Source organism: Larimichthys crocea, chromosome XIII (assembly GCF_000972845.2).
Source record: "Larimichthys crocea isolate SSNF chromosome XIII, L_crocea_2.0, whole genome shotgun sequence".
Classification (NCBI taxonomy): Eukaryota; Metazoa; Chordata; class Actinopteri; family Sciaenidae; genus Larimichthys; species Larimichthys crocea.
Window position 1 is genome coordinate 33175968 of NC_040023.1, and position 25202 is coordinate 33201169.

General features: G+C 40.0%; 3 protein-coding genes across 3 annotated transcripts; all 3 read right to left on the bottom strand.

The window, feature by feature from the left end:
• Positions 1 to 2794: 2794 nt before the first annotated feature.
• Positions 2795 to 11219, bottom strand: rab25b (RAB25, member RAS oncogene family b). Its single transcript, XM_019275199.2, has 5 exons — positions 10815 to 11219; positions 6334 to 6529; positions 4343 to 4536; positions 3974 to 4054; positions 2795 to 3398 (listed from the first exon to the last, which is right to left on the bottom strand). Exons 1-5 carry the CDS (start codon positions 10849 to 10851, stop codon positions 3280 to 3282), a joined length of 627 nt encoding a protein of 208 aa, XP_019130744.1. The 5' UTR covers positions 10852 to 11219; the 3' UTR covers positions 2795 to 3279.
• A 1144-nt stretch (positions 11220 to 12363) lies between these two features.
• On the bottom strand, positions 12364 to 15237 carry lamtor2 (late endosomal/lysosomal adaptor, MAPK and MTOR activator 2). The gene is made up of 4 exons (XM_010747329.3): positions 15009 to 15237; positions 14185 to 14347; positions 14014 to 14103; positions 12364 to 12889 (listed from the first exon to the last, which is right to left on the bottom strand). The coding sequence occupies exons 1-4, from the start codon at positions 15074 to 15076 to the stop codon at positions 12833 to 12835; spliced, it is 378 nt and encodes a 125-aa protein (XP_010745631.1). The 5' UTR covers positions 15077 to 15237; the 3' UTR covers positions 12364 to 12832.
• Positions 15238 to 16983: 1746 nt separating this feature from the next.
• On the bottom strand, positions 16984 to 23334 carry ubqln4 (ubiquilin 4). Its single transcript, XM_010747330.3, has 7 exons — positions 23116 to 23334; positions 20854 to 21005; positions 20617 to 20762; positions 20240 to 20502; positions 18925 to 19040; positions 18604 to 18772; positions 16984 to 18285 (listed from the first exon to the last, which is right to left on the bottom strand). The coding sequence occupies exons 1-7, from the start codon at positions 23317 to 23319 to the stop codon at positions 18145 to 18147; spliced, it is 1191 nt and encodes a 396-aa protein (XP_010745632.2). The 5' UTR covers positions 23320 to 23334; the 3' UTR covers positions 16984 to 18144.
• Between the last annotated feature and the right edge of the window lie 1868 nt (positions 23335 to 25202).

Sequence of the window (25202 nt, forward strand, 5' to 3'; positions counted from 1 at the left end):
CTGTCACTCATGCTTGGTCGTTAACTTAGTTTGGTGACGTCTGAGGTCCCCGAGCCTCAACAGGTAACATATATATATATAATATATGATATAATATATATATATAGATAGATATATATATATATAATACACACAATTTTTTATAAATAATTTAAATAATATATTATATACACACACAAATACATGTTACATGTTATATATAAAATATATATATATATATATATATAATATATAGATAGATATATAATAATATCATTTAAAAGTAATATAAAATAATAATATAAATTATCTATATATACATATATATAATTTATAATATTAATAAATATATATATATATATATATATATACACCAAATACATGTTACATGTTATATAAATATACATTTAAAAGTAATAATAAAATAATAATATAAATTATATAATATATATTTAAATAAATAATCAATACTATAATATAATAATAATACCCATCTAAAGCATATATATCAAAATTTCTTGACATCGATAACAGATGTACCTTTTGTAAAACCAAACCTGAAACTATACCTCATTTATTTTATGGTTGCCCATATACAGGTAGGACATTTTGGAAAGAACTTGAGAACTTATATACTATATTGTAAAACAAAACATAAAATCAGCATTGAGGGGTACTATATTGTAAAACAAAACATAAAATCAGCATTGAGGGGGAAAAAAACCCATTATTACTTATTTTGAATACAAAGAAAATAAACTATGTATTATTGTCAACCTCACCATCATTTAATTATTGATTCATCACCATCATTTCAGCTATTTTTGATTGAAGTTGATTATTATTTTAAGTCGCTTAAGTTAATTACTAATAAAAAATGTCTATCTATAATGAATATTCGTGCAGATATTTTCAACCAGTAACCTGTCACAACAGTTATAACTGAGAACTTTATTTATATGTAAGATTACAAAGTCTGTCACATCTAAGTTTTATTTTTGTTTTTTGTTTTTCATGCTTTTTCTTTTTGATTCTTATTATACTATCATGTAACTATGCCGATGCTATGTTACTATTGTACAATGTGAACTAGTATGACTGAATTCCTTATTTGTTTGTTTGTTCTTTCAATAAAGTTTGGAAGAAAGAAAGAAAACATAGATAGATAGATAGATAGATAGATAGATAGATAGATAGATAGATAGATAGATAGATAGATAGATAGATAGATAGAAAGTAGAGTCTGCTCATTCCCTCTCTGTAGACAGCCTCAGTGTGGCACCTTCAGTCCAGTCTGTTGTTCAGGTGCACACTGTTGCTGGTTCCACCTCCTTACATGTGAGGATTTGATGCTTTTTATAGACGTAGATGGTAATAAACTGAATTTCATTGGGTTTGGGACTGTTGGTCTGACCAAACAAGACATTTTAAAGCTTCTGACTCAGTCAAATTTTTCTAAATAATAAAATATGTTATGAATATATTATTTATTCTTTCATTTTAAATTGAAATAGTAACTTTATGTACTCACATGTAGTCACACCTGTCGCCTCAAATGTGTAGCCAACATGGTTGGTGGCATATCATTATGACTGTGCAAAAGTATCATTTTAGAAGCTAATATTGTTTTAACAATCAGACTTCATTGAGAGGATGGAACAGAGATAAAGAGAAAACAGGATTTAAAGCTTCAATGCAGACATGAAAATTGTCATATTTTATTTTTCATATATTTGACTGTAGTAGCACCAAAACAGAAACACAAACAAACCATCACATCTTTTTTTTTTAAAAGTGTCCAGCTTACTTACTGGGACAAAAATATATTTAGTGCAGCACATTTAATAATACAATATAAACTATTATAATGTGCATATATTGAGCAGTTCGTGGTACTTCCCATAATTTAACACTTGGCAGAGCTGGAAAGTCCCGGAAAGACCTTTCCAGTGAGTCAGTGTTTAAACAATAAAAGATGATTTCATTGCAGGTTTTACACAGTGTTTTCTTGTTGTGTGTCCTCATCATATCAGACATGGAGACATGGGTAACACTGACAGGCTGATATCTGGGGATTCTGTGTGTCTCTATCAGGCAGTCCCCTAATTTCCCATAAAAACTGACAGTTATGTTTTTTTTTTTATTGCTATTAAATTTGCAACAGGAAGGAAAACCATTTTTATCATATTACCCCAGCCCCTTTTATTCACTACATGCATCATCGTTCTGGCAGAGTTTAGCCAACATTAACTGGGCCAGTTAATTATCACAGCACAGTCAGACGAAAAAGAGATATGCTTGAAAACGTTGCCCAACCATGACCTATTCATTCCAACGGAAATGTTCTGTAGGTCTAAATTTAATTTTGAGTATTTTCTCTCTTTTTCTTTTTTTTTGTCTCCAGAATTTTCAGATCTCATTATCGAGTTCCTGGGAGGTTATGAACTTAAAATAGGGCGAATTAGAAACAGACCATGGTCGAATTTCATTTAATATTTGATTTTATCTCAGTGTTTTCAGAGAAGTTTCTACCATAAAATAACAGATTTGAAATCATTTTCATGCTGTAATCAGGTGAATGGTGTCTCTGTCATTGCTGTACATCTGTTCTCACATTATATAACATTATATCAGTTTCCTCATGGACACAGTAAAGTGAACTGTTGCAAGAGTAAATCAGGGACTGACTTGTAGTCGTTGGCGAGAGCTTGGTGAAATGAAAACAGACGCCGAGCTAGGCTTCTTGCTGTTGGACAATTATTCATGCTATAAAATAAGGGTTTTGTTATAAGACACAAATGAGATGCAGTACGCCAACTTTCTCCATAAATTGTTTATTTTTCAAAAAGAAATGAAGTCAGACTCATCCTTGGTCATCAGCTGGAGTACACACACACACAGCAGCGACAAGACTCACAGTCCGTACATACAAAAATCGCCAATGTGCCATTTACATCTGAATTATCTGCATTGATTACACATATCATCTCACAGGGAACACGGTTTTACTTTTGACCTATGCTCAGCAGTGAGCAAGAGACTCTTAAAAGATTGATGGTGGTCCTCAGCTACTTTCGTTCACGTATATGAATCACCTTTTTGAATATGCCACCATGAAGCTTGTGAAACTTGTAAATCAGTCATTTTCAAAGTGGCACTTAAGTCAGGACCATTAATATTGGCATTCGCAGTTTGCTGTTCCGCCAGCCTCTCGCCGAGCTCTAGTACAGTGCTGTGGGTGAAGGAGGAGTTCATCTGTCACCCGACCTGAAGCCCCTGAGCTCCTCGAGGATCTTGTGGTCAGATGTTTCTGCAGCAGGGCTTCTGCTCCTCTGTGTTTTCTGTTCTGGAGCTGTTCAAGGACACAGCACTGATGGAGCCCCGAACCACTTCCTTACTGCTCACCTTCCTGTGAATCTCTGTGGCAGAGAGATGACATATATTATACATTTACATTATCCTGGATTAGAAAGAAGCTGCAGTGTTCCTAGGCTTTTAAAGCCACTCATTCAAGACTTCTGTGATGCACAAAGGTTGACTGGAAAAGGACAGCAACACTTCAAACGGAATACAAAAAGGGGAAGCTGTTCATTTCCAACCAAAAAAAACCAACCACAGAGGTTTCTTCCCAGAGCAGTCAATCAAAAGGCTGCCTTGTGAGTACCAAAGGTCAATTTATCCCGACCTTTTCCAGATCTAGACTTTCTCCAAGGAGAGCCGAGGAGATGAGGGTCGGAGAGGTTAGAGTCATGTTCGTGGGAAAATGTATGTATCCAGCCCACGTCATTCATGTGTCTTTGGCAGAGGGAAAGACCCACATGGGCACAGAAGGACACTGTAAAGCAGTCAACCATGTCACCCACATTCTCTTAAACTGTGACAACCTTTCTGTGTTGGGAAGAACAAAGTGCTTCTCTTTGAATCTGTGCAGATTTGAACATGAACACATTTGTGTAACAGCTGTTAAAAAGGTTAATAAATTCAAATGAATTACCTGCTAGGACGTTGTTGAATGCTGCCTCCACATTAGTTGACTCCAAAGCAGAGGTCTCCAGGAACAAAAGACCATTCTTTTCTAGACAGCACCAACAAGCTTTGTTAGTTATTTTAATATGGTATTTGTCATTCCTTTAAAAATACATCTTTAATCACCAATTAGAATCAGCATGGAGAAACAGTGAGTAGGATTTTGACTTGATTGCGTGCAGAGAGTTATCAGGTCATACAGTTTGATGCGCAGCCTAATTTATGTTCTCCACAATCATCATCAATTCAGTTTCAATTAACCGATCATCAACACTGAACGTACACATCCAATGCCAATGACTTTCAGCACAGATATAACGCTTTAAGACTTTCATACCTGCAAAACCTTGAGCCTCCTCTGTGGGCACGGATCGCTCTGACTCCAGGTCAGTCTTGTTGCCCACCAGCATGACCACAATATGGGGGTCGGCGTGGTCGTACAGCTCCTTCAGCCAGCGATCAACACTGTCGTAGGTAAGGTGTTTGGTGATGTCATAGACCAGCAGGGCTCCAACAGCACCTCTGTAATACCTGTTTAGAAGAGACAATGACTCTTTACGTGACCTTTAGGTGTCTTTTTGTTGGCGTGGAACTGGTTGAAAAGTTAAAACAACGTGATATACAGTAAGCTGTAAACACAACATGTATATACATTATGGCAAACAGTTCATTTTTACACATTTAGACCCATTTGGAGTTGCATTTTTGGCCAACTGATGAATATAAGTCCAACATTTACTCTTCTTTTTGCTCTGTTTTTGGTCTCTGGTCTAAATCCTGAGGGAAATATCAAATGTCTCTTTGGCTCATAAACTGAGCAGTGAGCATACATGCATACATGTTTAGCTGCTGTGGTCAAAAATAACATGATGAGAGCAGTAACAGTTACCCCAAAATGGTGAAATAGTGGGCTGGAATAAACCAACAAGAATGAGCTGAAAGACGCCATAAAGCTCTGCAGAGTTGGATGATAATTCTCCTTTTACAACACACACAGTCATGCGATGCATTGATAGTCTAAAAATATTGATCATGGATGTTTTAAGCATTGCCAGTTTCTCCTGCTGTCAGCTGAAAAAAAAACACAATGACTGACAGCTGCTCTGAAGTCATGAAATCATCAATACTTCCTCCACAATTACATTTCTGCTATAATCTTCCAGTAGCATTAATAATTCCACTTTAATAGGTTTTGTCTGCTTGTTACAGCACAAATGAGAAATTCCATGGGAGGGACAATTTGCATACTGGAATAAGTCGGTGAGTAATTACACCAAAAGCCAAGCCCTGTATAGCCTATCCTCAGATTTTTCCATGTCTTAAAAATAAAACTGACATGGTTTTATTGTTTTAAAACCACTTTCCACACTAATCCTTCTAGTTTAATTAAAAAAAGACTGAATCAGGAGCACCCTCAGATAGAGACCCGCTGAGTGTTCAGACAAAGGTCTCGGCTTGAACCAATTGGTTTTTGGAATCTAAGCGTGCCAGTTGGAAAGTGACAGGAGACGGACAGAGAGTGTGCTGGTTTGTTTTTTCAGGTAATGTGGGAAGAAACCGAGGATCGGTGCCTGTGCTTGCGTGTGTTTTGGCAGAGGACAGCACCACTTTAGGATGCCGACATACTGGTTACTCAACAACTATGAAGCAAGAAAACAAACGAGACAAATGAGATGTTGATTTTAAATGGACGGTATTTGTTTTCTGTGTGCGCTAAGGAAAAAGGTGTGCGTATTTAACAGGACATCTGCTTGTGCAGCCGCCATCGAGTTTAGTGACATTTTGCACTGATGTTTAACATTAATACAGCTAGGAATCATTGTGGCTGACAGTAAGACTATGAAATCATACAATCACAATACATGTTTCAATTTAAATAAGGGGCTCTCTGGGTCTTTGCATGCCCACATGCTGCAATTGGACTGAAAGGAACGAGGTCAAAAAGCCTCTTTGGGTCACTGTGGATAATCAGTAGGTGAACTGAATTTGAGACAGTTTAACAAAAAGTGGAAAGTAGAGCTGCAACAATTAGTCGATTATTGATTAGTTGTCAACTATTAAATGAATCGGCAACTATTGTGATAACAGCTTAACTGTTTTGAGTCATTTTCTGATTTCAGCTTCTCAAATGTGAACACCTTCTTCTTTCTTTAGTACTGTATGACAGCAAACTGAATATCTCAGGGTTGTGGATGCCGTTTTCTGGACATATTTAATCATAAAATACCTAATAATTAGAAATGCAATACACGTTTGGGCAACAATAACCGGACATACAGATGTGCTAAAAATATAAAAACTGTGATGTTTTTTTTTGGTGACACTCACGCAGAAGTGATGGCCCGATATCGTTCCAACCCGGCTGTGTCCCAGATCTGGGCCTTGATGGTGAAGCCGCTGAGCTGCACCGTCCTTGTGCTGAACTCCACCCCGATGGTCGTGCGACTGTCATGGTTGAACTCGTTTTTGGTGAAGCGAGACAACAGATTGCTCTTTCCTACACCAGATTCTCCTATCAGAACCACTGCAGAGGACACAAAACACAGTTTTTTAGTTTTAAAACTAAACTGGATAAAGGAGAGACTCATATTCACAGAGCCTGATATGATGACATCCACGTCATCCTTTACAGCCCGTCGTAATTGAAGCTTTTAGTCTAGGTGTGTCTTTTCTGGTTGCTCCATAAATCCTCAGTCTTAGCCGTCTGAATCTGTGGTTAATTACACCATTAGGCATATAATGTGCTATTTCAAAAACAGCACCACACCCTCATGGTAAATGAGTTAATTGCATGTAAAACAAAGAGAGGACTTGTTGAGTTGTACACTCAAAGAAACAATGTGAGATGTTCCTTAACAGAATACACCAGATTATTGTTTGGTAAGGAGACATTCAAGGATCTCGAGGGCTGTACGCCATCCCAGTATGTACTTGTCAGGTGCTAATTCTAGAATACAGTGTTTGTTTCTTTATTTAGTTAGACAGCGAGGAGTAAAAGGTGATAGTAAAAGACATTTCAAGGAAACTTTCACTGGTTGGGACAGAGATGTGGCCTTTACACTGACAGATATTTTAAATACGTTCCTTTAATTTCACTCTGTGTTTGCGTCTAATTTTGCCTCACTGGTGGTATTATGTCAGCAAAACTGAAGGGCAAAATTTGTCAACCTTTCTTTGAGGTGGAGGACAAACTTCCCCCTCTTGAAATCTGAAAACCTCTAAGGATAAAAAAAAAAAAAAAAACTCCCACAAGTGAACCATTGTTTCTGCAAATAAAACAGTCTCCCTGACTGTAAGGTGAATCCAAATCAGGTGGAACAAGTTACTCTGCTACTTCCTTTTATCTTGGTCAGAGGAACCTGCCTACTGGGTAAACAGGGCAAGAAATAACACAGACACCCTCCTTCATACATTTCAGTGAGTAATGTTTGGGTTTCAGTTAGTTAGTACCTGACTCGGAGAGAAAAAAGGCTTGGCTTAATTGGCACACATAGGAAAGTATGACCACGCTGTGAAAACACTGAAGCTCTGGGATCTCTGCGCCCAGTCACAGCTTACTGCTGAGGTGTGTGATCTTACGAACCCAGAGATAATCCGAGTTCTTATGATAGCTCTGCAGCCTTTATGTATGGAGTTAGGGTGTGACGGGGGTTTTGACATTTTGGGAAATTAGTGTATTTGCTTGCCTGTCGAGAGGAGAAGATTAAAATAACAGATTTAAATCATTTTGATGTATAATCAGGTGTAACTTTATAGCCCCAAGTCACACACCACCAACTATTTCTCTGAATTTATGGAGAAAATGTTTTCTGGTTTTCCCTCTGATGTCCTCTGGCTGCTGCGCATCAACTGCTTTGAATTATAGCTGCTGTTAGCTGATGTTAACTCAGTCTGTTAGCCAGTCTGCCCAAACTGTGAGCTACCAAAGAGTATCAGGGGGAGTGTTAAGCGTTTGCACCACAGGTGTGACCAAAGGGAAGAGGAGGTTTTCAGGCCTGGGGCATGGGCGGATACTGGTGGTGAGCAGAGCAGGAAACATAATGCTCAGCAGCCTCTATGGACATAAAGACAAAGGGGAAATGGAGTGAAGAAGCTAAGGAGCGAAAATAAGAGAGTGACTGAGCAAGAGGTCACCGGACAAGAGTAAATCTCAGACTGACTTTTGTTCGTTAGTGAGAGCTAAAAGGCTGAAAGACAGACGCCGAGCTGTGCGAGTATTTGATCATAAATAATGCATCATAACAAATACACGTGCACAGCTCTCCATATTTCTGATAGCAGCATAACATTCTGAAACCAGGGGGTGCTAAATTGCTACTTCCACCCAGTGTTGCTTTAAAATGCCTCCAAGTAAATGCAAAGTTGAACATCGACTGGGTAAACCGCATCTGCTGATGAAGAGTATGTGATTTGAAGCTTAAGATCAGCTACTGTGGTGAAGAGAAGAATGAACTTAAAATGTAATTTCCCAGATCAGTGTTCACTGCTCACAGAACCACATATTTAAAAAGCATGTTTATCCTGAATCACCTGTGGACACAATGCACAAAAGACTTGGCCCCAGTTCTTTAGTAACAGTATGTTTAACCTGAAGTGTAAGGTGGTGGAGAAGAATGTTTTACAAGTTGCTCTACTTTTCCTTGTCTTAGGTAATTGTTCACCGTGCAACCAGATCACCGTTTTCCAGTGGGTGAGGTGAAAATTGTTTCCGCCTTCCTCTCCTCCGCCACTGAGTAACTTCTTATGCAAACAAAACCCGAGGTTTCTATGGCGATACAAGACAAGAGGCCTTCGAGCTCTCTCGAGCGGCCTGTTTTTTTTTGTGTTTTTTTTTTATCCTGAGGAAGCTGGGGAGAACTTGATGCGATGCAGTGAGGATTATATTTTCACTTGGCACATTTTTATGACCTTCAGGACTGGAAATGTAACCACGTTACTTCTGTTACAAACTAATAACTTTGGAGTTTATTAGAAAGAGCAGAGATTAATTCTGGAATGCTACGTTTGCATTGTCGTGCATGAGCATATGTGTATTGTAAGTTAAGTTAATTTTATGCAATAGTGCAAAGATTTTTTGCTAAAATAAAAAGTCCAGTAGCAATTCTACTTAAAAAAAAAAGACATAAAATGAACTCACTCCAGAGGGGTGTGGAGGGTCGAGGCTGTGCATGCTTACATACCGAGCAAACTATAGCTTTATTTCACTGATTAGTTTCTCTGAGATATCTGTGAATCGCTGGGTGGAACAAAAATCAAACTTTCAACATACTATATTTGCGCTGCTATAAAGCTCTGCAGTGTGAGTGTGTTTATTCAGCGATAAAAAACAGTTTCAAAACTTTTTTCCCCCCTATTAAAGAGAAAATTTCAATACTTCAGGGAATACTCTTACTCGCTTCATTGAGCTAAAAGATTAAGTCTCACGTATGCAGTTACATCGGCGTAGCACAAAGACTGGAAGCAAGAGGAGACGGGTATATCCGTGAAACCTCCACAACGTTTTTACATTTCTTACAGTGTTTGCACAGGCTAATGAATGATTAACAAATCAGATATAATGGCTTCATTTGATGGTGCTGGTCCTTTGGACAGCCATGCCAGCTGTTTCCCTTGAAGAAGGGTTAAATCTGGGGGAACTGGACTTGGTCAAGATCTACAACCAGGTCCAGTTGCCCCAGATTGAACCCTTCTTGAAGAAAGATGACCTGGATGACTGAGAACTTTCACAGACTTGTGGCTCGGAGTATCAGGTTTCTCATCCAACACTCAGCATGACAGTGAATAAGCACATTTCTATCTATTCTGTGCTATTCCTTTAAGGGTATTGCATGCTGTATTTACTGTAAGCACGTCCATTTAGAAAAAAAAAAAAAAAAAGGTTTCTTCCTCCATTTCTGACCGTTGACAGTGCAGAGTTAGAGAGGAAGTATTGGGAGCGAGAGGGCGGGGGGTGGATTGAATCAGGGATGTTGTCATCATGTGGCATGCACCTTAACCATTAGGTTTTTTTGGGGCTGCTCCCATAAGCCCTTCAAGCCAAATTTGGTTTTGGGCTATATGACTAAAAAAAATTGACTTGACTTGCATCCCATTTTGCTATTTGATGTTTTGGACACAGTTACTTTGGCTTCACCTGCTGTGCCTTTTATCAACATGACATTTTTATGCTCAAATGTCAAATCAAATGTGCCTGAACCAAAATCACCTCTCTTAGTGACTTTTACTCCTCTCGTACGTCTGTTCAGAGCCATCTGGTGCCTTAACCAGCTGCATGGAAGATTAGTGATTAGTTTGAGTGCTGCAACTTTTCAAAGATCACAGACTGTGGATGTGTTATATCTGTGAAAACTACTGCACGAGTGATGTGCTGTGTCTTGTATCTTTGATACGGTGCTTTAAACCAGACACCCTGTGTCACAGACTTGTTCTGCATGGAATGCTTGCAGATAAGCAGTTATTTAAGTACATCCTGGTTGCAACAATAACCTGTACTGTGCACACTAACGCAAGGGAAGGCGTGCTAAAACCTGATTGTAGTATCACTCCAGTTTGTAGTCAGGAAGCTCACCTCTACAGTGCTGAGACTGTACGTACATACATTATTTACATAAACAGCTGACTCTACTGTGAACACACAGAAACACATAAGATGTAAGGTGTGTATTACCATGTACTGTACATGATACAAAGCTGTTTATTACTAATCTATTACAGCCACGGACTGTTCTTAGATATAGCCGTGTTAATAATAAACGAGGAAGTATAATTTGAAGGACAAAGGAGCATTATGGAACAGGACATGTACTCACCCTTAAAGACAAAGTTGTAGGCCTCATCTGACCCCATGTTCTGTCCATCCAGTGTTGCCGCCTCACAGTTTACTGCCGTGTCTCCAGCACTGAGACTGATTGCAGGATGTAAGATGACACTGACTCACACAGCAACCAGCCTGCCCCTCAGTTCCTCAGGCTCCACGGAAGAAAAATGGCTGCAAAACTGTTTTGACACCATGAATGCCAGTCGCCCAGCGTTTCTGCCCTTCACTACCCTTCCCTATCTGAGTTAATAGAAAGCTGGCTTGTTTGAACAGGACATGCTGACTGTATCCAGGGTTGTTCTGCCCGAAAAAGCAGGCGGGGTCTGTGTCAGGGAGTGGTGGGGCTGCGGTGGGAGGTGTGTCTTGTGTAATGGGAGTCAGCGCAGGGCAGGTTGGACAGGTGGGATGACAAGCAGGTACAGCTGAGAGAGAGAGAGGGGGGGAGAGAGGGACTGCCAGGCGCCTCCTGCTGGACCGATCCAACGGGTGTTTGCAGGAAGCAGGAAGCAAGTCTTGCTTCATCAGTACATTAGGGGGGAAAAAACACCCTGAAACACAGTTTACATAATGTTTCTATGATATTGCACCATAACGTTTCATCAGTCTCCTCTTGTGCCGAGAAAATGACACTATGACACAGACTTTTCAGAATCTGCAACCGTGCATGATAAAATGACATTTCTGTCTTCCTCTGACAATAACAATGAACTCTTTTTCTTCTTAACTTTCACATTTCTTTGGCAATCCAGATCTGTTGTTACCATTTGATCCTCTGTGGTCACAAAAGCTAATTTCCGTACATTTACTGTACGTGGTGAAGTTACTGTTCCCAGTTATTTAATCTGAGATCTTTTGTGTGTCTCCAGTTTCTCTTTGTCGATGAGGTGAAGGTCGCTCAAGCTCTAGAGAGTTGTAGATATTTAATTAAATGTATTTTAGCCCCGTCATGGTTAAATCTGTTTCCAAATTCTGAACACTGACGTGCAGCATAAGACACGAGGAATTTAGTTTGAATCTCCCTGATTTCAAGAGAAGTCATTCTGCTTTATCAGTACTCACTGCAGGTTTTAAGGGCAAGCGAGCAGATGAAAGTGGGACATGATCAAACAAGTAAAACCTGTGATTATTTACAGGCACGTCAGCGAGCTAAGAAGGCAGAATGGTCACCACATTCACATAACATATATGCAGTGATAAACTGAGAAATGAATACTTGTTAATGTTGAAAAAGCATCATGGAAATTAAAATATAACAAAAATAAGGTTGTGTTTTTCCCAGTAAGAACAAAATAACATTTCCTGTCACTTTATTCTGAATGAGCCTGATAAATTAATACATACTGAGCTTTGTGGGTAAAACAGCAAAGACAAAATACAAGCTGCTTCATATTGATTATGCATTCTTGAGGAGGTTGAACAGAAAAATATGAATTCCGGGTATACCTGCTATTTTAACGTTGAACTAATCTATGTCACGTCCATCTTTGAGCCGACTCATTTGACATCAAACCCTCCGTTCAGAGCAGAAACCCAAGATAAGACTGTGTCCAAAAATTGTTTATTTGACAGCTTTAAAACAAAACGTAGCAAATCTTTACTGCATTTTATCAGACATGTTTCTGTATGCATCTTTAGTCTTCTTCTGATATGAAATTTTCTGCTTAACAGTTCTCGGAATGAACTAAAATTGCGAATGAATGAATGAATCAAAACGTGGGACCGTGGCTGATAATGGAATCATCTCACTTACGAGTTCTGACTGACAAATTATGTGGAACTTCCAGACCATTAGATGAACAGAGTCGCAACAGAGGGCAAAGAGTTAAAAACCCATACAAGTTATTACTATAATTTCAACACCATGATTATAAATACACTCCTGCAGCACACACACATTCATTCACTCACTCACTCATAGATATATATGCATGTACACAGATTGTTACAGTAGTCCATGGATGACCTGGATCATACGATGCTTTTTTTCCGAGGCACGGGCAGTCACATCCACTATGAGGCTGCCACTTGGGTTAATGGTTCCTCCAGATACTGCACCAGAGCTTCTGCCTATAAACGCAACACACACACCCACACAAACAGTGTTAACAGAGGATGCATTCAGAGACGAGCAATGCTGGATTAGTTTAAGCCATCGCCTCATGTGTTGCGTGTCATCGTGGCATACAAGCAGTACTATGAGGGGAAATACGTCAACGATGTCTGTCAGTGTGAAACGACTGGTTTTAAGTGACTTCTACATGATAAAGTACAGTACAGAGCTGCAACAAATAACACTTTGATTAAGGCGCTTTCATGATCGCTTTAGCTTCTCGAAGGCTTCTTCTAATTTTCTTACGTCAGAGTAAACTGAATATCTTTGAGTTTTGGACAAAACAAGAAAATGAAACAATTGCGATGGGTATTTTTCAGTGACGATAACTGTTAGTTGCTGCCGCAGTACTGTGAACTAGCACACATTTCTACTTTTGAATGCTTAATGATTTTTATGAGACAGGAGGCGTAGCTGTTTGGGATTGAGTAGCGCATTGTCACCATGTCAAGAAGCTACAAGTGTGAATGTGATAAAAGATTCAGTCTGCCTCGACTGATGAAAAGTATTTAAGTGAAAAAGCTTGTGCTTACCTGTGTAACTAAATACCTACTTACAGACTCATTCGCCTGTGTATGTAAATTAATCAAAATATTCTACCAAAGTTTAAAGTAATTTCTAAAAATCTGCTTTTTGTCACGCCATGAGCAACACATTACCAGCCATACTTCTGCATCTGTCACCCCCATGTCTTTGTCCCTTCATCTTAATTCTCATTCCTCCTCATCTAATATTTAAAACTAATCTGCAGTCAGAAGTGAACCAATATGCAAACCAATTTCCACAAGCCATCAAGCAGTGTGTCGCCGACCTTGGTGACTGAATTAAAATATATTCAGTTCCACTTTCTCTTGTGCCATCTACCTCACCACAGCAAATGTCCTAATTACTGATTTTTAAAAAAAAGAAAAATCGAATATGACATGGATGGACAACTTGAACAAAGCTGGACTTTCACATGTTTTTGCTGGAACCTTGAATATTCAAAAGGAGCTCGGTGAATGTTTAAAATACAGATTCATGTGTTATTGAAGGCTGGTTTGTCGGGAGAGCAACGACGGCTGAAGTGTTAAACTCTCACCTTGGCTTTAAGCATTCCAAAGCCCACCGTCTCTTTGGCGTACATGCACAGCAGCAGGTTGGCAACACGAGTAATGGCCACTCTTCCCTCCTGAAAGAGAAAAACACAGAGAGGATGCTCCAGCGTCGGCCGCTCATTAAACACCCGAGAACAAACCGCCTTTCTTCTTACCATACAATCCATGAGTATGAACTTGAGCTTGTCTTCGTTGAAGGCTTGGTGGCCGTTCTTGTCGTAGGCCGCCCAGATGTTGCTGGCGATGGCGGCTGTCACTCGTGCGTCAGTGTCGCCGTATCCAGAGTAAGCCAGAAGCGAACCTTCATTATTCAGCAAGCTGGTGAAAAAGGCAAGATGTGATGTTTTAGTATGCAGCAGACGAACATGTGAAAAAAGGTTTTTAAAAAAAAAACATATCAAACTATGAACAAATAATAATGTGAAATGTTGATGTCGCAGTTGATCCAAAGTTTAAGGATTCATTCAAAATAAAAAGAACTACAAATTAAAAGCATCTGTAGTTTAACATGTTTAATTAAAAAAAGGTAAATTTGGACATTTAGATTAGTCAATCACACACTATCTTGATTTATTCATCATTTCAGTCATTTACAGGCATAAATATCAACATTTCTTACAACTTTTATGAGCTTTTAATGCGTTTTTATGTCACATTTAGCTGAATATCGTTGAGATTTGGATTTTTTCCACTGTTATCAGACTTTTTCTACACTAAACGAGGAAAATAATCAGTAAGTAACTGCTCATTAGTCTTAAACTTCTGATAATTTAAGCCTTGTTGTGCTAACAACACAATGCCGAGAGCTCCCACTGTTTAAACAGCATTACGCAGCGGTTTTTAACCGCATCAGTCAGTTTGTTAGTTACAACATTTAAACAAACGTCTTTTAAAACGTTCACGTACGTTAAATAACCGTCAACATGACCGTTAAAACAAACCGTCAAATGACCGTTAGCACGCTGCTAACCGTACTCACAGTGTGCTCTGGACTCCGTTTGTGTTCGCCTGGCTGAGAACCTGCGTCAGCGCCTTCGGCCGTAACATAATTATTTAATTATTTATTTATTTATTTATTAACTGACAATGGAAAAAAACAAAACAGAAACGCGGCTGATAAACGAACTAAACTGCCAACTGTCAAAAACTAAACACTAAAGTCAAGTCAGCTGACTGCTTTCTTCCCTTTTCCGGTTGCATTTACCGGTGCATTGTGGGAATTGTAGGCACTAAAGTCATCCCAAAAAATAAATATAGATCCATGAAACACTAGAGTTTACTTAATAATAATAATATAATAATAATAATAAAAAAAAAATAAAATAATAATAAGAATAATAATAATAATGAATAATAATAATGATAATAATAATAATAATATAATAACAAAACAATAACAACAACAAACAACACAACAACAACAACAATAATAATATAATAATAATAATAATAATAAATAATAATATAATAATAATAATAAAGACAATTTGTATTTCATAGGCACCTTTCTGTCACCGTACAATAAATGAGAGTAGACAGCAAATAACAGAAACAAACAAAAAGTATATCAAATTACAAGAATGCAACATTAAAAACAAGTTAAAATAGGACAGTGCAATTGCATCAGATGGAAAAGGCTGTTTTTAAACAGGTGGGTTTTAAGTGCAGACTTAAATTGTGAAAGTGAGTTGATGTTCCTTATGACGGGGGGTAAAGAGTTCTTACATGTTTACTATGTTTAGCTCAATGTGTAAAGTATATTAAGTCAAATTACTGCAGCTCTACACTATTTACATATTTACGGTCACTTTCTATTTTCTATATAGTCTTTGTATCGATGTTTAGCATGGGTTAACTTCTTAACACAGTTAAATATTTATTTTCTATGCAAATATTTTTTTTTTACCTTCAGAGTTTAACTCCTCTGCACATTTTAATTCCTCTGTACATATTTAAATTTAGATTCATCTCAAGTTAATTTTTATAACATATGGATACTTGGATGGATAAAGGTTCATTCTAAAGTATATTTAATGTATGTAAGTTCAACTCCTACACATTTTTAATTCCTCTGTACATATTTAAATCCTATGCAAATATCTATCTATCTATTTACAAATATTTGTGGGAGTTTTTTTGCAGTGTTTTTGCACTTGAAATCAGTCTTAGTCTTGAGGTCTTTCACTTTCTAAAGGCCTTGGTCTCGTTTCAGCGTCAGACAAAGATGACTTTAGGATTTCCACAACTTCGGTGATGTCACTTATATGCCTGTGCATTGTCTAAATTTATTTGTTAACAGTCCGCAACGAGAAACATTGGCCATATGGAATAAAATTTGAGTTTTCATGAAAATTAGCTACCTAAGTATGCGATATACTGTCTGGTCTTGGTCTTGACTACAACAATGCTTTTGTGTGACTTTTTGTCCACTCACGTCAGATGGAAACACTTTAATTTCTAAGAGTCTAAGTACAACATTGATAAGAATTTAAAGATTTACTGTTAATAGTCGTAGTACACATTATCCAGTCTTTCAAGGTTCATTAAAGACTGGAAGACGAAAGAAAACACACTTTAAAGGTCCAGTGTGTACAATTTAGTGCTATTTAGTGGTGAGGTTACAGATTTACAGAGTACCTCCACAGCCAGTGTTTGGTTTGTCCATTCTCCGTGGAAGAGGACCTGCGCTCTCTGTAGGCTTAATCTAAGGTAACAAAACACAGTGACTCTTATTTTCAGGAGATTATACACCAATGAAAACATACTTACGAATATTATATCTAATTTCTGCGAATACATCCTCCAAAGTCTGACACACTGGACTTTTCAAAAAAGGTGCAATAAGAACACATAGGGCATTTCATTTGTAAATAAAAATAATTTTCAACACAGTTACTCTTTACTATTTTATGTCAAAAAGGCTGCTGTGAAAACAGTCTACTGTCAAAGAGGCAAATGTTTAAATTCAATATAATAAAGCTGTTAAATCTCATTGCCAAAGTAACTTTTACACACACATATTTAGAAAAAGACAAGACACGTTGCAAATAATTTACTGGATTGTAAAAGAAAAACATTTTTTTGGCTACTTATTTCGTCAGAGTTACACATACAATAGACTGTTATAATTAGGTACTGCACTGCTGGATGCAAAAAAAAAAAAGATTTGTCAATTTTGTTTAATCTATGACCACTTTAAAAACATTTTTATTGACACAGACACTTCAGAGATTATTTTATAGTTTAGAACAAATAAATCCAAAATGGTCCCAGTTTGTTTACCGTTACTCGACAGAAAATCAACCAATTACACACTCAAGGTGGGTGATATGAATTTTAAAAATCAGGCATGGTGTACATAATTCTTAAGGCGATTTTGTGTTTCAGAGACATTCATCGTAAAACAATTAGATGGAATGAAAAACTTGACGATTGTACTCGAGGAGAATCCTGTAAATCCAAGATCACAGCGTGGAAACAGTGAAGGCAAGACAACCGGAGATATTAACATCTACCTTAACGTCTCGACCCTCTCACTGTAATATGACGTCACATTATTTAACCCTCATCCACCCGCACACTCATACACATTATAGTCTTGGTCCTGCAACCTGAAAACTTTCACTTTCTTCTTCACATCCTAAAACATTTAGGCAGCACCGCCATACCGATAAGATTTGAGAAACATTGTGAGGGCAAATACAAAGTTACAAACTTAAATAAATACCAGTTAAAGAGGATGAAGAAACAAAGACAAACATGTAAAAAGCTGGTTTTCAGGACAGGAAGTGCAGAAGACCATCATCCCAATGACTGATTCAAAAAAAACTCTTCATGTAACCACCTAAATAAAATCGGTTAAAATTAAATAATGTATTAAAAGTTAATTCCTTGGTAACATCGTGTATGTGCATTTGTTATGTCCGGGCTGCAATGGCAGGAGTAACTCAGCGGCGTCACTTCACAGTAGCAGTGCTGCCATTGCTATGATTTACAGACCAGCCGAGTCTCTCTGGGTGTCAGACTTTTGATGAAGGACTTCCGTGTTCGCGTGTTACTTCTTAAAAACTCTACCAGTCTTCCACCCTCGACCGCAGAACGAACTGTGTGAGTGATTAGGCCAGCAGTCTCTCGATGGCGGCGTTGACGTCCCCTCCCGTGGCGATGAGCGCCTGCAGGTTGGCTTCGCGGTTGATGAAACCCATGGCGTTGAGCTGGTCGAGCTGCTGCTGGAAACGGACCTCCGGGGTCTGAAGCTGTGAGTGAAGAGATGACACGTGGAGTTCAGATGCTGCTTATTTACAGAAGGGGACCTTTTTTTTCCCTCAGGCTTTATTTAGTGAGTGAGGAGATTCCAGCACGATTCTGACATTTGCTTTTCCAAATATCATCGAACTGACGTCAAGCACTCACCAAGTTTAACTATACTTAGTCCCACTACATGCATGCAGGTTATGCATCTAAATATGGACAAACTCCTCTTTTATGAATGAGTTCAAACAAGTTGAAAAAAAAATGTTGCTCTTATTTTAGACAACCGGAAAAATTTAGAAGGTTAGATAAAAAAAACGTACTGATGGCCCTCCGCCGGCAAACATCTGTAGCATCTGCTGCATGAGCTGTTGCTGAGACGGACTGGCGGCCGAGAGGGGACTGGACCCTGTTGCCATGGCAGGAGGGGGAGGGTTCCTTGGAGGAATGCTGCCCCCTGTGGTTGGAGGAGCAGTGAGACCTAAGGGAGACCTAGAGAGAAACGATGATGATGTCAAAAATCCAAACATTTGAGCTGAATATACTTCGAGCAACCACTACCAACGCTGGACTTTGAAAAATCCTGATTTAAATGACTCGTCTCGTCTATACTGTGATGATTTGATCTGGAGCAGAGCTGCTACCTGGACATGAATCCTGGGACTTCTGTCTGTAAAGTCTGCAGGCCCTGTTGGATCTGTATGAGGGCCTGCATGGCTCTGGGGTTTGTCAGCATGGACAGTGTTTCAGGATTCTGCATCTGCAAAGACAAACATGGCATACGTCAACTCAACAAAGATGGCACACTTTTTAATCACGTGTACACATGATGCCAGTGTGGCTGTCTGCATAAATTCTCCGTAGAGTAGGATAAACCCAAGAGGGTGGGTGCTCTCAGGGTTACTAAGCACCCAGTCCTGGTTACGCATCATCTCTTGCATCACTTCTGGATACCTTGTCAACTCTGTGGTCTCGGGGAGGAGAGGATTCAAATAACAAAACCAAAGGAGGAGGTGGCTTAGAAGAAGCAGCAGCAGCTTTCTGGCTGAATTGGTGGCCATCAGTGTTGAAAGCTCCCAGTTAAAGAGAACAGCTTATTTTACCTGACTGCGCTTCAGATTAAGAATTACAAGGGAAAAAAAACATAATGCAAACTTAATTTTCTAGATCACAAACATGCGCAGGCAGGAGAAGAGCAGATGAAATTTGTAGTAGCTACGTAGTGATGAAAGTAAAATCAATGAACACGATCAGCATCAAGGACAGAGTGGAAAGGAGAACTGCAAGAAGAGATCACTGTGAGAAATTATGAAGGGTATTTTTCACTTTTGTTGACTAAATGATTAACACAAATAAAGAATTGACCCAAGAACACCGAAGCACTAATTATCTTGTCTGTCTTTTGGTCTGAATAAAGATTTCAAGCGCTTGTCTCTGCTTAGCTGTATACACTTTTCTTCCTCAACCACTTTCTTCTACACTTCAGGATCACTGACGCCCCACATACTGGTAGAAGAAGTAATCAGGGTTTAGGAATCAGGGTACAGTAGCCGAGAAGTGCCAATCCAGAGCAAACGCGATGAAGCTGCTATTTTTCTGGAGAATTAATGTGCTTCAACACCCTGGCAGTGTAGGATTTTACTTTGGAAACGACAGGTTCAACACCCTGGCAGTGTAGGATTTTACTTTGGAAACGACAGGCGTGGGTGTTGAAACATGCATCATTTACTTTTGGCTACACTGCCTTGAGAAAAAGAACCGCTTACGTCCGTCCCATAGAAAATTAGAAGATAGAAAATGAACTAAGGTGCTGCCAATGGGGCAAACAAAGCGAAAGTTCGCTCGAGTGGTATGGTACTGCTTTCTTAGTTAGACCGCAAAATTTCAAGTAACAGCAACTGAAAATGGTTTGCAAATCGACATTTGTCAGCACGAGCTCTCTTTCAGCTCTGCACTGACCTGTCTCATGAGCTCAGGGTTGTTGAACATGCGAGAGACGTCCGGGTTCTGTTCCATGAGTTGCTGCATCTGGGGGTTGCCTGCGAACATCTGTCTCATCAGGTCCGGGTTGGACATCATGTTCTGGACCAGCGGGTTCCCCATCATCTGCGACAGCATCTGTGGGTTGGACATCAGCTGACTCTGCACCTGCTGCTGCATCTCCATGAAGTTGGACGAACGCATGCCCAGACCTAACAAGCCAGACAGGTCACCGAGTCCACCTGAGGAGGGAGTAACGCTGGAGATTAGCTCCTTGCATGTATGTGTTGACCGGGAAGTGTCACATAGTTGGGATGTGGCGTTTTAACAACTGGTATCATCTTTCCATCACTTACTCATTGGATTAGCAGCTTGTGTCGGTGTCGGTGTTGCACTCATCCCACCTCCCGTTCTGTCTGGTGCAGTGGTGCTGGAGCTGCTGCTGTTACTCGGAGGTGTTGTGGCACTGGAACTGGCCTGAGATGTACCGCCACCGGTTGATCTTCAGAGAGGAAGCAAACCATCAAATAAAACTCTTACGAGGCTTGACCTCGTCCTCCTCACCGACACACGATCTCCTGAATTGTACTCACTTCGGGGTGGTCTTGATAACAAGATGAACAGTCAACCCGTCTTTGATGCCGTGCTGGTTTAAAGTGTCACCGTCCTTCAGAATCTTTCCAGCAAATATCAACACCAGCTGGTCCAGGCTGGCACTGAACTTTTGAGATACTTCCTGTTTAAACTGGACACATGAGACAAGAGCAAAAACTAGATTACCAATCGGAGAAGTAAAATACATTATCTATGGCCCACTTTTGAAGAAGGCTACGGGAAATTTAGAGTCATCATTTAACCTATTAAGTGCATGTTGGGGGTATCTGAAGAGAACCCACGCAGACACGGGAAGAACATGTAAACTAAGACATTAGTAATCCAAAAGATGTCAAATAAAAAGGTTATTAGAAGGTGTGTGTTAATGTTAACATGTAGGGTCTGGAGGGTGAGAGTCAGAGGTGGACCCAGACCTCGTCAGGGTCAGAGACGTCTCTATCTTCTGCGGAGGCTGAGATCTTTTAACATCTGCGGGACGATGCTGAGGATGTTCTACGAGTCGGTGGTGGCTAGCGCTATCTTCTTTGCCGTTGTGTGCTAGGGCAGCGGTTTGAAGGTAGCCGAAGCCAACAGGATGAATAGACTTGTCCGTAAGGCCAGTGATGTCGTGGGGGTGCAGATGGACTCGCTGACTGTGGTGTCGGAAAGGAGGATGACTCCCACCCACTCCATGAGGTGCTGGACAGACTCAGGAGCCCCTTCAGTCAGAGACTGCTGGCACCAAGACGCTCCACAGAGACACAAGAAGTCTTTCCTACCTGTGAGCATCAGTCTCTACAACTCCTCCCTCAAAATATCAGACACTCCAAGTCAAGTCCAGTAGCTGTCGAGCTGGCTTGTGCATCAATACATCAGTGAAATCTTCCACACATGCATACTGCACTTTAAACAATCAGTGTATTCTCTGTACAGCCTCTCAAAGACTAAATTAAAGGTTTTTAGATTTACATATTGCATAGTTCACTGTTACTTGGCTTTAATTTTACTGTTACTGGTTTTATTTAACTGTTATTAATACCTGATAGTGTTAAAATGGATATCTTATAAGTGTATAGTGTAGTATATAGTATATTTTTTTCTTGGGATGTTACCATCCAACTTCTATAGTGTTCAAATGTTTTTCTTGCCATTACTACTATCTCACTTACCGTTTGGGAGCTGCTGTAACAAACACAATTTCCCTGCGGGGATCAATAAAGTATTTCTGATTCTAATGGGGGAAAAACAGCTTTATATATATAGTCTTCTAACCCCTTCAAGGCTCTTTTAGACTACATATCTCACACTCACGTTCACACAATGATCATGCAGCCTTCGGGGGCAGTTTGGGTTTCAGTATCTTGCCGGGCCGGGGATCGAACCACCGATCATCTGACCCACAGCCCAGCCTCCTGCCAGAGGGTGGCCCACTGTGTCCACACAGTGTTTCCTCATGAATACAGTTGTACCTGGAGTCTGACAGTACTCCTACACTGGATATGGTGGAACATGCACATGATCCCCACACAGGTTCATGCACAGGAGGAGCTGGTTGGTTAAAAGTAAACAGATCACATCAGATCAGCGGCACCACCAAAAACCTGGCTGATCATTAACACCTCTTGGGTTTGCTTAGAGTAATGTTGGTCAACTCCACCGCACCCAGTCGCTGATATGTTAAACTATCGGCGACCTGTCACCCGGATCCGTCGTTATCGCCTTAAGGCAAATGAGGACAAGTTTAACTCATGTGACTTGTTTAAAGGGTCAGTTTGAAACAACCACTGCTAACGTTAGCTCCGGTGTTCCGGCTGAACGAGTGACCATGTTACCTGGTGCCCCTTCTGTGGTTGCCGTAGTTACACGACAGGCGTTGAAACAGAAAGATACGTGCCTTCTTTTGTTTAATTTATTTCATTTTTTTTAGCAGTGTCAAATAAAGATACCCGAATCGTCTTCTTTGTGTTTTTGTTTTTTGACAGCTACGTATCTCTCTTGACGTTTCTACGTAACTACGTCACCCACAGACGTTCACCAGTTAACAGGGTCACTCCTTTAACCGAAACACCGGTGCGCTAAACTAAACGTTGGTTTCACCCCTTCGACGACGACACGTTTAATCGTTGCGGACAAAGACGGTGACACCGCGAAAACACCGTTAACGTTACAAACCGCTGCCGGTGACCGACTTTAAGACTTTTGACAGACAGTTTGACAGGAAATCACGCGACTCCGCGTTGGAAAATGGTGAATTAACGCACCTGAGCGACGGAAGAGTCCTCTGAAATCGTTATTTCCTCTTTTCCGTTCGGGGTTTTGACGGTGACCGTCATCATAGATCCTCCGACAGGAACATTTTTATCTACGCTGTCATCCCCGGTTTGCTCTGTGCCGCTCTTCTCCGCCATATTTGCTTCTCTGTCCCTGTCTCTCTCCCTCTTTGGTATTTCCGGTTGACGCTTCATGGTCACGCTGCTGCCATCTACCGCACGACAACGAAACTACAGCAGCGGTGTCCAAACACTTTTAACTAGGGCTGTCAATCGATTAAAAAAACAACGACTAATTAATCGCCCAAAAAATCGATTCGATTAATCGCGATTAATTTATAATAATAATAATAATGCATTTTATTTCAGAGCGCCTTTCAAAACACCCAAGGACACTATACAAAGATAAAAAAGCAGTAGAAATACAAAGATTAAAAAGGCAATCCACAATAAAAAGCACAGGCTGTAAAATATAAAACAAAGAAATGATTGAAAGTCAAAGTGCATAGGCTAACTGAAACAAATGAGTTTTTAGTCTAGATTTGAAGAGGGGTAAAGAGTCAATATTGCGGATGTCAGGGGGTAATGCATTCCAGAGTTGGGGAGCAGAGCAACTGAAAGCTCTACTCCCCATAGTACTGAGGCGGGCAGTGGGGACAGTAAGGAGGAGGGAGGAGGAGGAACGAAGGGAGCGAGAGGGAATAGCAGTGTGAAGAAGATTAGACAGGTAAGGAGGGGCAAGATTGTGGATGGCTTTGAAAGTATGGAGGAGTACTTTAAAATGAATTCTGTGCTTAATGGGGAGCCAGTGGAGATGCTGTAGTACAGGGGTAATATGGTGAAATGAAGGGGTTCTGGTAATGATGCGGGCAGCTGAGTTTTGGACCAGTTGCAGCTTGTGAAGGGAGTGTGTCTCTCAAACAGCCTGGCACTGACAAACCCTCCCACCGCCTTCAGAGTGTTTACATTCATACGATTCAGAAAGTCGTACGAGCTGACCGGTTCGATCATTCGTCCGCGTTGTCGTGGCTCGCGTTACGGAGGGGAGTTCACAAACTGCGACGTCTGAGAGGAGTGGAAACGTTTGCGTGGCGCATTCTTTGTTTATTTCAGATGTGTTGTTTACTGCACAAACACATGTCTCTCATTTGGTTGCTCCCCCGACTCACATCCACCCATTCTCTCTCTCTCTCTCTCTCCATTTCTCACTCCTTCACTATCATTAAATTTCATAGACTGTGCTTCATTCCATTGAAAACAGGTGTTTGTCCTCTGGCCTGAACTCAATATCAATAAACTGAAATTGAACTGATCTAATAAGAGGACGGACCCGCTGACTCTCAAGATTTTAAAGTTCCAGTCACAATTGCATGTGAAATAATTGGAGAAACACAGCAGAAAGCGCACGGGAACGACGACAATGAAACTTTTTCTTTGATCGTTGACTGGCCACTTGCATTAGTTATGACTTTACACCCAAACTAGTTAAGTTATGTCCCAAGTAATCGTGATGCAAGCAGGTTTGCCTCGCCAGCCATGCAATGGAAATGATGTTCCCCGTCATACAGGTGTTTCTGGAAACATGCAGGTGAAATGACACAATAAACAATGCAAATAAATCAATGCACCTTCTGTATGAAGGAGCATCCACCCATTAATCTTGGCCTGTTGGCCAAGCACTACTGTCTGTATCATCATTGTCAAAGTATTAACACTTCACGATGTCTGACAGCTGTTACCGAGCCCAACGATGGTTCTCTTGGACCCTCAGTGTACTCACAGACACTTGAAGTTTTTTTTTTTTTGGTACAGTTCCACTAAAATTATGTAAATCAAGTTTCAATGTGACTGTTGCTCGTATAATTTGCACAGCATCCAAAGTGTATTACGGTGTTTTAAGATCAAGTTGTTTGTATGGGCGTGAGACACCGGTCTCTCTGCCAGATGTTTGTTTGACAGATGTGCTGGATGATGGGTAACGAGGGGGAGAGTGATAGATAAACTGTCATGCTGAAAGACAGACGCAGTGTGTGGCTGGTGTGTGTGGGAAACACACACTAAGCTCTGATTAAAAATGT